At 39.8% G+C, this 15,950-nt stretch overlaps 2 protein-coding genes across 4 annotated transcripts in view; one reads left to right on the top strand and one right to left on the bottom strand.

Moving 5' to 3' along the window:
• CWC27 (CWC27 spliceosome associated protein homolog) overlaps positions 1-7,479 on the bottom strand; it is a gene marked incomplete at its 3' end in the record, with an annotated part of 94,661 nt that extends 87,182 nt beyond the window's left edge. Inside the window, 3 exon segments of one of the 3 annotated variants that reach the window (XM_021380805.1) lie at positions 1,857-1,969; positions 3,463-3,559; positions 5,779-7,479. In XM_021380805.1, the coding sequence (XP_021236480.1) occupies positions 1,857-1,969; positions 3,463-3,559; positions 5,779-5,835 (267 nt within the window). 3 annotated transcript variants of the gene reach the window in all.
• Positions 5,267-13,815, top strand: SREK1IP1 (SREK1 interacting protein 1). Its single transcript, XM_021380808.1, has 5 exons — positions 5,267-5,508; positions 7,522-7,569; positions 9,437-9,577; positions 11,868-11,946; positions 13,379-13,815. Exons 1-5 carry the CDS (start codon positions 5,496-5,498, stop codon positions 13,563-13,565), a joined length of 468 nt encoding a protein of 155 aa, XP_021236483.1. The 5' UTR covers positions 5,267-5,495; the 3' UTR covers positions 13,566-13,815.

The raw sequence follows: 15,950 nt of genomic DNA, 5'->3' as shown, positions 1-15,950 counted from the left end.
TTCAAACATTAATAAAATCGAAGTCATTTATATCTTAGTAACAAGATTATATTTAAAACTTCTGTTCTCAACAGAAAAAATATTTTAGTCTATTTTTTATTCTGTTTCTATAATCATACAAACAAAAGAAATTTATTTCAGAACAACAACAAAAAACAAACCAAAACACAAAGCTAACAAACACTGAAGGAAAAAGTTTAGAAGCTACTATGCCAATAATAGAAAGAAACACAATTTAAGATAAACTAAACTTTGCTATGTTAACTTTCTCTTTTTCTAAGAATTGCCTAATAATTGATTGTCATTATTCCTGTTGAAATTAATGCTCTATCCAATATTAAAAAAAAAAAAAAGAAAAAGAAAGCATTTCTTAAAGTAACTGCATTACAGGTATTTCTTGTGATTTCTTATAAAAGCATTATTCTAGTTAACTGCTTCATTTAGTGGAAATCCTAACTCGTGTAAAATAACCAGAAGTTCAACAACTTTGCAATAGTACAGGTTTACTCAGATCCAAAGGACGAACATTCTCAGGACCATGAGAAGACAGAAGAAGGCATGAAAGGAAGATGAAAGTGATGAGTAATATATTAATACCACAGTAGTATAAAAATACTAAGCACTTTAACACTTAACAATAACACTAAATTAAAGAAGTGTTGCTACTACATTATTAGAAGTATTTGTTTTGATGTCTGCTCAGGTACCAATCTTTCCCACAAACTGTATATTTGCATCACATGCAAGAGTCTGTCTGCTACAATTGCAGCAGGTGGACTGAAGGCCCAGACAGGTCACACACCTTCAGTCACCATCTAAAGATGTTTGTCCTATCTGAAATACTCAACCAGAACAGAGCATGGCTGCTGCGCATGTGTAACTTCACACAGGAGCGGAAGAACCTGACCAAGAGATGACACATGCCATTATCAATAATACTAATGGCTACATACACAACATTTAGAGACCTTTGCTAACTCAGGCAAAACATACGTAAGCAACTCACATTTCTGCCCCTCAGTTTGCCGCACAGATTTATAGAATGCTTTAGGCCCTTATATATCATGCAGTTCCAACCCCCTGTCATGGGCAGAGTTACCTCCCACTAGACTGGGTTGTCCACAGCGCTGTCCAACCTGGCCTTAAGATCTCACAGGGATGAGGCATCCACAGCTTTTCCAGCCATCTGTTCCACTGCCTCACCACCTTTGGAGTTAAGAATTTCCTCCTAATGTCTAATCTTAATCTACTGTACAAAATATCTCTTTCTTCTATCACTCCCTGACAAAAAGCCCTTCTTCAGTTTCCCTGTAGGCCCCTTTTAGGTATCAAAAGGCCACTGTATGGTCTCTGCAGACTCCTCTCTTCTGCAAGCTGAACAAGCCCAGCTCCCTCAACCCTTCTTCAGAGATGTAGTCCTGCCTTCTGATCGCCTTTGTTGCCTCCTCTGAACCTGCTTCAAGAGCTGCACATTCTTTCTTGCCTCAACCCAGGGGCAGAATCTTGCACTTGGCCTTGTTGAACTTTATGAAATTAAAATGTATCAACACTTGCTCTGAACAATTTTCTCTCCTAATTTCATCTTGTTGAAGTGAATGTTAATAAGGTTATACATTTATCACAGAATTAGAACAGATAGATTTAAGAACACTCCATTCTAAAATGCATATTCAAAAATACTGAAGCACATGTGAAAGCAAATTCAGAATATGAATAAACTTCAGCATTCCTCATAGAATAAACTGCATTCTTTATACAAAATTTGCTTTTTTACAACCTGGCACGGTAGGAAGGACAACTGACAGAGACTAACCAAACATTATATGTACAAGATACACAGATACACAGCCACGTACCTTGAAGGGAGCTCCATAGATTGAATCTCCACCTGACCCAGTACCAGTGGGATCACCTCCCTGCACTATAAAACCCGGCACTACTCTGTGAAATATTGTATTATTGTAATACTCTAAAAAAGAAAGGAGAAAATATATTAAGTATATTTAAGTTATCTAAATATCACACTTCAGCATAGATTATGCAGACATATCAGTGACTGGAGTTCCACAAAACAAGAGCTTTGACATGATTCTGCCATTTCCTCCAGGCTACCTGATCATATATTGACTTGCTCAGTGTGACTGTACCTTACCTACAAAGTATTACTAATGATATTTATGAAAAAAACATTGTGGAATCTTAAGTTTCTGCTGCAGAAGGTACTGCATGCCACTGACAAAATTACATTAATGAGTAATCTTATTTTCAACAGTATCAACGATAACACCAACATACGTCACTTCAAAAGGAGATTTAAATCTACTATGCTCTGTACCAGTCAGTACCTCACATATATAGTTATTTATATCCATACACCAAATGGTTATCACCTCTACTCAACAGGACAGAACACAGGAGTCATCCTTTTCACCTACACTGTACTGTCTTTTGCTCCCAAGGTTATTTTGTTACTGTTCTCTATGTATGTGCACACACACATACACACACCTTAGGTAAGTGTTATGACATTGTAAGAAAACATCAGGATGAAAAAATTCAACTCAACAAATATTTACAATTTTTTTTCTTTTCTTTTTTTAATCTGCATTATGCTGCAAGACAAAGCAGGATTTGACAGTGGTGCAGCATAGCTCTGTATGTTCAAGAGTAGTTATACCATACAGTACTCAAAGCACAGGATCCAATAGAGTAGTCATGCAAGTTCAGAAATGAAATACAGCATAGTTCTTTAAAACTGAGGATAACTTCAGGTAACTCCCAGAAGCTGACTTAACATTACAAAAAAAATTTTGAAAATCCACACCTTCACATTACCAGTAACAGCACAGAGCAGACCTGACGTGTCTGTGATACACAAATCCCACACTGCTATTTTTCCTTAACAGAGAGCTAAAAGAAGTGTCATCTGCTTTTATCAGTGGTATATAGGAAACATATAAGTGGGCAGGGTCCTCTGTGCATTTTTTGTCTAGTTTTCCCAATATGGAACTTCTCATCTGGTACCCGTTATTTCAGTGAAGGGATTTAGTCAATAAAAACTACAGCAAATGAAACATTAAAAGCACTCATGAAGAAATGAACAGGTAGCAAGGACAGTGATACAGGAATTAACTTAACAGAGGATGTCCAAGCATTGCATCACTGCCACTTCTTATGTTCATTGAAGTAGTTACGCTTTGTAGAGACTTGCTGAAAATAAGCCTTCCTAAGCCTTTGACATCAACTATGCCATTTAGGAAAACCACCTAAAAATTGTTGTGCTTTTTCCATTGTGTTCTTTAATGACCTTGAAAAACATTCTTGGTCTGGGTAGCAGGTAATATAAATAATTAGTTAACATATTAAAACTTACTTATAACTTATCTTTTCCAAAACTGTCACAGAGATACCAATATTACACATGAAATAATTCTAACAAATCCTACCCCATTTTGTCATTACCTTCCATACAAAGCTGAATAAAATTTCGACATGCTTTTGGAGCTTCTTTTGACCACAATTCTATATCAATATCTCCTGCTGTAGTTCTCAGCAAAACCTACAAAATTTTGATAAATACACCGTTAGTTTTATTGCAACTTAGACACTGATAAACAAATATTACTACTGAGTTAAATTCACAACACTAACAACAGTAGTAGATAGTTAAGGCTGGTGATGAGTGGTACACCCAGGGGTCCAACTTGGAACTGGCGCTTGCTCTTCAACATCTTTATCACTGACATAGGCAGTGAGATTGAGTGCACCCTCAGCAAGTTTGCTGATGACACCAAGCTGAGTTGCGTAGTTGATATGACAGACGGAAGGGATGCCATCCAGAGGGACCTGGACAGGCTTGATAGGTGGGCCCATGTGAGGTTCAACCACGCCAAGTGCAAGGTGCTGCGCATAAGTTGGGGTAATCCCAGAATCATGTACAGACGGGAAGAAGAACGCAAAAGCAGCCCTTCTGTGAAGAACTTAGGGGTTCTGGTGGATGAGAAGCTGGACAGGAGCCAGCAGAGTGCGCGTGCAGCCTGGAAGCCCAACTGTATTCTGGGCTGCATCAACAAAGGAGGACCCAGCAGGGAGAGGGTGGGCATTGTCCCCCTCTGCTCTGCCCTCATGAGGCCCCATCCGCAGTACTGCATCCAGGCCTGTGATCCCCAACAAGAGAAAGATGTGGAGCTGTTGGAGCAGGTCCAGAGGAAAGCCTCACTCAGAAAGCTGGAGCACCTCTCCTATGAAGAAAGGTTGAAGGAGCTGGGCTTGTTCAGGCTGCAGAAGAGAGGCTCCCGGGAGACCTCACTGCGGCCTTCCAGTACTTGAAGTAAGGTTATAAACAAGAAGGAAATCAACTTTTTACATGAGCAGTTAGTGACAGAACAAAGGCAGATGGTTTTAAACTGATGGTTTAAACCAAAGAGAGAAGATTTAGGCTGGATGTGAGGGGGAAATTCTTTACTCAGAAGACAGTGAGGCACTGCCCAGAGAAGCTGTGGATGCCTCATCCCTGGAGGTGTTAAGGCAAGGTAGGAGGGGGGCCCTGGGCAGCCTGACCTGGTGGGGATCAGCCCTGCCCGTGGCTGGAAGTTGGAACTGGGTGATCTTTGAGGTCTCTGCCAATCCAAACCATTCTGTAATTCTGTGATAACCTAATGTAGTTCTGCCAGTACTTAAGATATAGTTCTGAAGCAATACGGATGAAAAGACTTCAAGGCAGATAACACAAAAACTAACAGAGGACAGAAAGTTAAATATTCTTTAATAATTCCACAATGAGAGTACACAGAAAAAGGATATGCCTCAAATCTCCAGTGGCATATTCTATTACAAATGACACCACTAAAGTAAATGAGAATTCATAACAAAGCGGTAAACGTAATAAGCGGCCTAGATCGATACAATTAAGCGCCTGCCCCTCGCCCACACTGCCCGCAGCGCTCCCGTCCTCCCCTCACTCGCAGCTCCTCCGCGGGCAGCGCGCGCAGCGCCGCGCGGCACACCGAGCACAGCGCCGCGGCCCCGACTGCCCGCAGGGAGCCTCACCTTGCCGTTGGTGGGGGGCTCCTGGATGTAGATGTTGCTCATGGTGGAGAAGGCTTGTCGCGGCGGCCACACACCTCCCGGGCCCGACGCGCAACGACACTTCGGCTCTACCCGCGCTACTGCCCGCAGCCCGCCGCCATCTTGGCCGCCTCTACGCAGCACAGTGGGGCGGGGGGAAAGCACGGCTGCCCGGAACAGGGGGAAGGAGAAAGGGGCGTTCCGCCGATCGGGGGCTCCACGGGAGTCAGTGAGGAGAGAGTTCTTTCCGGAAGGACCTGAAGGCTTTTCCAGACGCCTCCGGTCCCTCCTCGTCGCTCCCGCCCGGTACTGAGGTCCCCCGTCCTCCCTGCGAGTGGTGCGGCCCGAGAGCGCTCCGAACAAAGCCTTCCGGCGGGGAGAGGCACCGCGGCGTGCCTGGGCCGGGCTGCGGGGAGGGCGCTGGGGCCATGGCTCTGCCGGGTGAGGAGCGCTCCGAGGCTGCGGGGCGGCGTGCTGGGAAGGGAGCGAGGGGGCCGGCGGCACTGCTCGTGGGGAGGCGCGAGGAGCGGAGGACGGCAGGGCGGGAGGAGCAGAGCGCGGTGCGTTTCCCAGCCCGCGGAGCTGGTGTGCCAGCGGCGTGGCCGCGCCAGCAGCTGAGCCTGGTTGGGGGCTCCAGCAGCCCTCCCGCGCTCAGCATGTGGCCCTCCGCTGTAGCCTTTTGGGTGCGCGAGGTCACGGCTGCGCTCCTACCTTCTGCTGGTGTATGCTGCCTTCCTTACTGGTCCAGAGAATGCCATCGTCCCGCATGGGTTTTCCTCTTTATGCCCCAGATTAACGCCTGCGTGCCACCAGGTTGTTTAAATAGAGGGTTTAAGAGCAGCGCTGCAGACAGCGCAGGCAGAAACAGTCATGTTTCTCACCAGGTATTTAGAGCTACGTCAGCCTGTGTAATCCTGAGGTATGAGTAGTGTTTGGCTGGAGAAAACTGAATAAGCCTGAACCTTGCTATGAATTAAACAACAACAACGGAAACCTAACAAAAATAATTCCTTAGTAAAACCGCTTCCATTCCAGGCATGTAGTTTCTGAAGGAAGAGGTCTAAAGTTTGTGTTCAAAGATTTGCAAACCCTAGTTTGCAGTGTTGTGGTCTAATAAATGTATGAAGCCCTTAGTGATGTTTTCTGCTCTGTCAGTTGTTACTTTTCTGGAATATTGGCAATTGGAAGCTTTTAATGGCCTGAAACTTAATCTATTCTGAAACCCTGGTTCTAGCCTCATTTTTTAAAGCCCAAATAATAATAATTTGATATCAGTCTCAAGAATTTGATGGGCGCTGGGAAGATAATCAAGATCTAGTAAATCTGTCTTTAGGTAGATAGAGAGGCATTAACTTTTTCAGACACTGATAACAGGCCCTAGCAAAATACCAATCTCAGCTGGGATTCCTGATTTTTACTGCTTTGTAAAGATTTAGCTTTTATACATTTTTTTTCCATATTTTTCAGTCACGCACTTTTTGTGTCTTAATTGGTGATCATTTCTCTGGTGTTTCTCTCTTAAAAACTGTGCATTGAGTATCTTAACAGAAAACTGCATCTCACAAGTTGTGCCTGAATAGGTAGTCCGTTAAAACGGACTGGAGCACAGTGCTTTACAGTGCCTTTCTTATCATGTGCTGGGTGATTATTGGAAATCCTGACAAATTGCATTTGCACATGCAGTAGGAGATTTTGTACTGTGTGCTCTCTTCCTTTGCATGAACGCTGAATCCTTCTGTCCTGTGTTGATTACATAGTAGGGATGAAGTTTACTGAGTATTTCAGAAAACAGATGAAACCTTGCTTTTGAGTCCAGATGGGGACTGAACCAGCAGATGCTATTTTGAGTATTTCTGTGATACGACGTTATCACATAAAGACTGCAGAGTTTATAAACTGCTGAGGAGATATGTAACACTGAGGTTTGGGGTGTACGGAAAACCATGAAATTTCAAGGCTCCTCTGTTACTTTGAGTAGGATTTACTGAAGATGGTACTTCTCTCAGTAAATGAAAGTTTAAACTCGTGAAGCTGATGTACCTCCTTTCTGGATCCTTAATTTCATAGACTTCTTATGTTTGGTTAATTACTTAAATAAAGGAACTAGTTATACAGAAAACTGTATATACAACTGTTTAATTTTCCATATTTTTCATACTGGATAGGAAGACACCCTTTGATATTGGAAATGCTCTTTTTCTTTTAATTATGAATTGACTCAGCTGACCTAAGAATAACACTTATGCTTTTGTGGGTAACAGGTCTCCAGGTTTTATCTTCTGAGTTAGATCTTACTTATCTACTTAACTGGGGGCACACATAGGCATAGAAAGCAACGTTGCCAAAATTCAGTGATCACTCTGGACTCTGTGTACTGGAGTTACCAAGCCAGATTTAAAAGGAACTTAATACTTGTATTTAGTAACAAATGATTGATGGAACTTTCTATTTCAGGTGCAAATAAGGATAACATCAGAGCAGGATGCAAGAAATGTGGCTACCGTAAGTCTATATAGTAGGCAATGTGATAGTACAGTGTTTTCTTCAATTTATGATGATGGAGCTACTTTTGAGGAAGGAAAAAAAAAAGGTTTCCACCCTTGTTGCTTAAACCATTGTGAATTTAAGCTGCCATGTATGTATTTTACATTTCCTTTTAGTCTTGGATTTCTCATACCTAAAGCTATTTTTTCATAGAATCCTTAGAGTTGGAAGGAACCTTTAAAGACACCTTTAAATATCATCTAGTCCAACTCACCTGTGATGTACAGAGACATCCACAGCTCGATCAGGTTGCTCAAAGCATGGTCCAGCCTGATGTTGAAAGCCTCCAGGGACAGGGTTTCCACCGTATCTCTGGGCAGCCTGTTCCAGTCCCTCACCACTCTCACTGTAAAGGACTTCTTCCTTATATCCTTATATATTTTTGAAGACTTGAGTTGCTTAGCAAAAAAAACACCTGTACACCGTTGTGTTCACTTATACTAAATTTGCAGTGCAATTGCTAGAGAAACCTTGAATTTCAAGCTCTTCCTTTGATATCTACTGTTGTACTTATGAGATGACCATTTGTGTTCCTTTTGAGGCTCACTGCAGGCTTAAGCAGGGTTTTCTGCTCAAGGTTTGTCCAGTGTGTCTTGAAAGAAAAAATAGCTTAAAATCTGTGTAATGTTCTACACCAAGAAAGTATACTTTGTGAGATGTGCTTTGAGTTCTGAGAGCCTGCCCTCCTCTTGAAGCCCCTCTCAGCTGGTGCTGTGCAGGACCAGGTGCTTTTATCACAAGCTGCCTGTTGCTGCTGTTACTTGCAGGTTCTGTAAATCAGCATTTAGATCAGGTTTTTCATTATGCTCTGTTAATGCGTACCGCTGTTGACTACTCTCCTGATGAATATAGATGTATTCTAGTGAAAATGTTAGTTTATTAATCACTCAGTCATATTTTTAGAACAGTGGAGGAGTGGACACTGCTCCATAGTGAACTGCACCGAACTTTTAACACAGTATTTTAAACTATATTTATGTGTTTTGTGTAGGATGAAGGAAAAAAAGCTCATTCTTTCACTGCGGACTTTGCTTCCAACAAACTTTATCAATAAATAGCCTTATGTATCCATTCACTCAGAGAAGCAGTAGTATCAGTATAGATTTAGTGGTTTATTTGTAGGGGCAATGACAAAAGCTTTCTGGAAGAGAAGGAAACTTGTGGTCAAATCACACAACCTATATTTTTTTTTCTAAAAGCTCTGTATTCTAGGTGTAGGGTCTTTAATAGGGAGAAGCTGAATTTGTTTTAATTGCTACTTGAATTCTTTCAAAAACTGTGTCTTCAATTTATTTTATTTTTTGTTATTATTCCAATAGATGTATTCAGCTTCAAGGTGTCTTAACTCACGGTAGTGATTATTGCAATCTAACTTAGAAAACTAAAAATACTAGTCCAGTAGTAGCATGGTCAGTATTATGTACTGGTTCTTAAAAATAGTACATATTTCATAAGGAAATTATGTTCTTCTATTTCACTAAAGGGAGATGGAAAGAGCAGTATACAGCAGAACGTACTATAGTTTTCTAAATATTTCACTTCATGCTTTTAAATAGTTATTTTAAATAGTTTCTTCTGGAAGGATCTGAGATGGTTAAAGAATAGAAAATATTTAACAAAAATATGAGGAAATCATAAAGCAGCATTAGAATACCATTGCACAGCCTCTCAAAATTATCTGAGGAATTTACAATGTGTTTTCCTACCTTATTCATTGATTGCAGTCTTTCCTAGCCTTTTTTCATTTACTAAAATTGAATAATACTCTAGCTTTTGATACTATTTGCTTGTTTTTAATTTGCTTCTAAATTTTTGTTTTGTTCAGCTGGTCATCTGACATTTGAATGCCGAAACTTTCTCCGAGTGGATCCTCAAAGAGATATTGTTTTAGATGTTAGCAGCACAAGCAGTGAAGACAGTGAGGAAGAAGAGTTACAGAGACTGCAAGCCATGCGTGAAAAAAAAAGTAAGTCAGATCTTCTAAAAAAAATTCAGTTATTTATTTTAATAGTAAATCAGACAACAGTCTTCTGATGTGCTGGGCTTATCGTTTCATTCTTTCTGAAAAATACTATTAGTCTCTATTGTAAACAATACATCTTTTACATCATATGTTCAGACTTAAGATATTTGATACATTCATATATTTTTTATTAATATTTCATTGGAAATTAATAATTTACACATTTAGAATACCTCAAAAAGGTCTTATTGTGAAAGATTCTAAGACTATAAATAAGCAGCTACTAAGAAGAAAATGAAATTGATATTCTGAGTTGATTCTGTGATTGTGTAGTTTGAATATCTTAAAGTTGACAGCAACTCTTAAAACCAATGACAAATATGCCAATCGAGTTTTTTTCAAGTTTCTATGTAGTAATTTGGCTGAAACAGCTGGCCAATTGAATATCAACATTGATACTTGGAGAAATACTTATCTCTGTAAAATTTGAGAACCAGCTGTCATCGGAGAGAAAATAGGTGTGTCGGTTTCATAATAGATATATGGATTCATTTGAATTTGGACTGCAAGAAGGCTGTTCCCCTCAAAAAGATGGGACAGTTGTTCTACCGTATTAAATTCTGTCGAAATTCACTCCAGAATATATAGACCAGTGTTGTGGTTCAACCAGACAGACAGCTAAGCACCACCATACAGCTGTTTGCTCACTCCTCCTCTCCTCTTCCACTTCCAATGGAGGAGAGAGAGATTTGGGGGAGGTGGGGTGGAGGGAAGTAGAACTCCTAGGTTGATGTAAAAACTATTTACTAAGACTGAAAAGGAAAAGAAATAATGGTAATGACAATCTGTATGTATTTCAGAAGAAGTGATGCACAACGCAGTTGCTCACCACCCACGTGGCTGATGGCCAGCCATTCCCCAAGAAGCAGCAGTACCCCCCCCACCAGACAACTCTCCCCAGTTTTATAGTTCCACATGCCATTTGGTATGGAATATGCCTTTTAGGGTAAGGGGCTGGTTTAGGTCAGCTGTCCCGATTTTGCACCATCTCAGCTATGTTTTAAAGATTTAAAAAAAAAAATGCTGTAAAGCCAGCATTTTCCTGTATTATTGCCTGTGCTTCAGATGGTACTGTAATGTGCATCTATCTAGTGGATTTGCATTTCAGGCAATTCAGAAATACTTGATGAGGTTATTTAGAAAAGACTAAGGTCATAAATTTCATCTAGTGAGAGAAATATTGCTCATAAGTGAAATTTGAAAATACCTCATAATACTGAACAGAGTTAAGGCAAGCAATGAACATGACTGTTTTATGGAAGCTGCAGACTTAGGTAAAATACAGTTATTTTAGCATTCCCACAACAGGTAATATTACCATTAGTGCACACTGTTGCTGAGAATTTGTAACAAAACAAGGATTTAAGTTTTGTTCACTCTCCTTGTATTTAATATTAAGGATTTTGTCTAACAACTGTACTATGTTTTGTTATGTTGAGCAAGTCATAGGTTAGCATGGACAAAATCCGTGGTCTTTAGAATTTTAATGTACACCTTCCTCCTGGTTTTCCTGGGCCTGCAGGATATGTTAAGAGTTTTCACAGATAAAATACTGGCCTTTCCTATGCATCTTTATTTTCATTGCAGTAACAAGACATATAATTGGAGGTTTCAGTCTTCTTCCACATGGTGGTCTCAAAATGCATGACAGTTCTTCTTGTCAATGATCCTTGTTTTCTGCATTGCCAGAAATAAGTACCTCTTCATTTTGATAGGACCAGGGTCTTAATTTCTCTTTCCAGATATCTCTTAATATTTCAACATTTCTGTCCTGCTTTTTAAGCAACTGTGTAGGGAAAACAGGGAAAGGTCAAGTTAAGGGTGACTTTTCTACCAATTTTCATAGATGCCACCTTCACAGATTTGTCTTAGTTGAAGTGTGAAATAAGGCTATGCAAAATTAGTGCAAGTAAACTTATTTTTTTTTTTAATCTTCAAGTTACATGCCCTGGTTTTAGACTTGTGCAAGTCTTTTAAAATATAGAAGCAAAGCTACGCTAAGTTTTACAGGACTTCCTCATTCTTGGTTTTCAGATAAATTACATAAGTTGTATATTAAGTTCTGCTACTCTGTGAAGTATTTCTGAAATTAATATATACTAGGCCAGGATTTGGAGAAAGGAAAAGAAGAATAATTTTACAGTAGCTTTACAATGCTATTAAAGCCATTCTTTTAATGCTCTTCTTCGTTCAGACTTAGGTGTTTTGTAAACTGTAATTTTTTTATCCATAGATTTAAATGAGGAGGAAGAAAAAAAGAAACAAAAAAGAAAAAGTAAGGAAAAAAGAAAACTAAAGAGACCAAGGAAAAGGTAATTTTCTTACTCACCTATTTTAATTGCAAAACAGAAATTTAGAAGTACTCTGGTATTTGGGTTAATTTCAGTTTCAGAAGACATTGCTTCCTTGAATCCAATTGATTCTGTATATACTATTTCCATTGGAAAAGATTACTGTCTTCAAGCAAAGACTTGTTTGTCCTTAGAGTAATGGTAAAGCCGCAGGCTTATGCTTTGCAGTTAGGACCATGGAGGTCTTGAAAACTAGCAAGACATAGAAGTTTTGCAGGTGTGCAGGTCTGAGAAAGAAGTGTTCCCCTTGACTAGCCAACAGCAGGCAAGATGTGGTAGGAAGAGGGGAGTAAGAAGTCAGGAGAATTATGGGGTTGGTCCTCAGCTTAACTCATGTGGAGAAGACTGTGGAATTAGAAGATCCTATGCTTCCCTGTGTGCACATATGTGTGCATGTATACACATACCCTTTCTGAGTAGCATAACTATCAAAAGGAAAACTGCAGTTTTACTTAGCATGTGTTGAGTTTTAATGTTCCTGTTGCTGTAGAAGCGTAAAAAAATCTTGCTCTGGTTTCAAAGCGAAGGTTGTAATATCCAAATGTATTGTGAATCCAAGTTTTGACCTGCTGACCGATCTTTAGAAGAGTCTACTCCATGATTACAATTGTTGATAAGATATCCTCCCAGGAGCTGCACTGAGAGCTAGGAAGTGTGTAAGGTATGTGAGGGGCAGAATAAGATGTTCTTCAGAAATAAAGGAACAGGACTGAACACTGACTGTATTGACATTTTCCCCTTTTCCTTGTTTTTGTAGTGTAGCTGTTAACCTACACTTACAAAGAGCACATAAGAGTTAGTCTGCTGGTAGTAGTCTTTACATGCAAGTAATTAACAATCTGTCATGTAAACAAAAGGACAGAACAGCCCTCTTGAGGACGATAATGTGGATTTCCGTATTACTCTCATCTTAAATATTGTATGCATGTTGTAATTTCCTTTATCGCTGCTGATGAGAGACAAATAGTAAGAGCTACAAGAGCATCCAAATTTGCCGAACCTATTTCTCATAAATTTTTGTATGTGTGAAATAAATGAGGATTTGCCTGAACATGCAATACTTTAAAAGCTGAAATCTCTGTTTTACTGTCAGACTTTCGCTCAGTTTTTGTGAGGTCTGTACTCTTAGACTTTTTTCTTACTAAAGATTGAAAAACATAAAATTCACCTATTCCATTGTTAATTAATTTGCATTATGAACATACTGCTTTTCTAGCATGGTAGTCTAATTAAAAAAATCATTATTCAATTGAACATGCAGACTGAGATTGTATAAGCTTTCCAGAGGATGCTGCTGTATAAATCTTCACCAATTTGATTTCAACATTATATAAATACTAAAATAATAAAAAAATTTTTCTTTTAATTGCCCATCAATATGTATTTTTACTAGATCTTCCTCATCAAGTGCTGCTGAAGAGACTGGACCAAAGTCGAAAAAACAAAAATCACATAAAAAAGAAAGGAAAAAGGAAAAGAAGAATAAATCTAAGAAAGGCAAACACCATAAAAAGGAAAAGAAGAGACGAAAGGAGAAGAGTTCATCTTCGGATAGTTCAGACAGTTCTAGTAGTGACTAAGCTGCTGGCCTATTTTTGGTCTCATTTCTGCAGAGAATAGGATGATTTTCCTTTCAGATCTTGCCTATTTATGCTTTGCAATGATGTTTATATTGATATATTTTTTTTTGTGGAAATCTATTTGCAAATACCAGTGCTTCGAATTATTAAATGGACCATTTGGAAACTTCAATGGCAAGTCTCTGTGTCAAAATATTAGGACTTACTATGCTTAATGTTGGAATGGTTAAATCAAATTTGGAAACTTAAATGAGCTTGCTTCTGTTATTTAATTCCATAAACATATATTTCATCTTGTGTGAGGTAATCAATCTATCATGTTGAAATAGGTATTAAAAATTACCCTTTGCTGTCAGGGGAATGTCAACAGTTTATGGGCCAGTTTGGCCCAGTTCTGTGACTAATGGGGCCAGGAGACCCATGGACCCATGCCCTGGGAGAGGGGGAAAATGGAAAAGAGGGAAAAAAGGTAGGGAGATGGGCCTAAAAACAAAACAGCAGCAATGATCTGAGGAGGAAAGTTAATTTACTAAATAAGATATCAGAATGCAAGATAACACAATATAATACAATATAATCAGAATTGAGGCTAATAAATAAAATGAGAGAGACTGTCCAAAAACCAAAGGCCTTACTCCAATGCTGAAGGTGAGACGGCTAGGGAGCACACAACCGCAGTGGCGAGCAGTAAAAGAAAGTCTCATGACTTGCAAACAGTTTTATCTTTCCCTCTAAACGGAAAATGGAAATGGAACAGTGAAAGTCTTCTGGGAGATGTAGTTTTTCTTCTCTTCTGAGAACCAGGTACCCAGAACTATTGATGATCCATGGAACTGGAACATTAACTCTTTAACTCCCAGTGTTCTACATGATGTTATGATGTGGAATACCGATTAAAAAAAAATCATAAAAACGTGACAGGGAGTAATTTTAAGCATGTCAGAGTTTTGTAGTTGGATACCCTGGTGTTCTGTTCATATCATAGAATTGTAGAATGGTTTGGGTTGGAAGGGACCTTTAAGTTATCTGCTTCCAACCTCCCTGCTATCGACAGGGACACCTCCCATTAGACCACGTTGCTCAAAGCCGCATCCAGCCTGGCCTTGAATGCTTCCAGGGAGGGAGCATCTACAATCTCTTTGAGCAACCTGTTCCAGTGTCTCACAACCCTTGTAGTAAAGAATTTCTTCCTAATTATCTAGTTTAAATCTACCCTCTTACAGTTTAAAACCATTTCCTTTCATCCTGTCGCTACCTGCCCTAATAAGAAGTCCCTCCCCAGCTTTCCTTGTAGGCCCCCTTCAGGTACTGGAAGGCTGCTATAAGGTATCCCCAAAGCCTTCTCCAGTCTGAAGAGCCCCAGCTTGCAGGGGAGGTGCTCCAGCCCTCTGATCATCTTTGTGGCCCTCCTCTGGACCTGCTCCAATAGCTCCATATCGTTCTTGTGTTGGAGGACTCAGAACTGGATGCAGTACTCCAGGTGGAGTCTCAGCAGAGTAGAGGAGCAGAATCACCTCCCTCAACCTGCTGGTCACAATTCTCTTGATGCAACCCAGGATATGGTTGGCCTGCTGGGCTGCAAGTGCTCCTTGCTGGCTCATGTTGAGCCTTTCAACAACTGACACCCCCAAATCCTTTTCCTCAGGGTTGCCCCACTCTGGGTTAAAGATAAACTGATACTTTTGAGTTGAGGAGATTGTGATGCTATCCCAGACATGCCTCATCCGCAAAAGTACCTACATTTGCACCTAAGTGGCTAAGCATATCGTTGCTAAGTGTCACAGGGGCAAGAAATGAGGAAGAGCAACATGAAAGGTTTCTTAAGAGTAGTATGCATTTCCTGTGGCATTAAGTGTAGATTAGAACATCGTGTCACTACAGAAATTTGTATTGTATTTTAATGGTACTGTGACAGTCATGAAAGTGAGACCTAGATCAAATTTCTTCCTTCAATTTATAGGTACAAGATGAGTACGCTAATTATTGGATAACTCAATTTGCACTGTAGATGTGCTATAGAACACTGCAGATGAAAATTCTCATGGAAGCCAGGGAAGAGCAAATAAAAGTAATCTGTAACCTTCAACATAGATCTCTCAGTAGAGAATGGCAGGAGAACTTGCATCTGCTCTTTTCTTATTGATTTTGGCCTAATGTCTTAATTTTTCATTCATACACCATGATTTCTGGGATAAGCTTTGATAATAAAACTGGCCTCCTTAATTAGCTGATGACTGCATAAGATTGAAAAGCATGTTAGGAACATTTCTCCTATAAATACTAATCTAAAGGCTTCTACTACCCTGTTCACACTGGCCTTCTTAGTGTTGCCATAGAGCATGGAATTTATTTTTAATAACTGGGTCAGTTCTCTAAATCAGTGAT

The sequence above is a fragment of the Numida meleagris genome, chromosome Z, assembly GCF_002078875.1.
Source record: "Numida meleagris isolate 19003 breed g44 Domestic line chromosome Z, NumMel1.0, whole genome shotgun sequence".
Lineage (NCBI taxonomy): Eukaryota > Metazoa > Chordata > Aves > Galliformes > Numididae > Numida > Numida meleagris.
The sequence above is the reverse complement of the archived record's forward strand: the minus strand, read 5'-3'. Positions and strand labels throughout refer to the sequence as shown.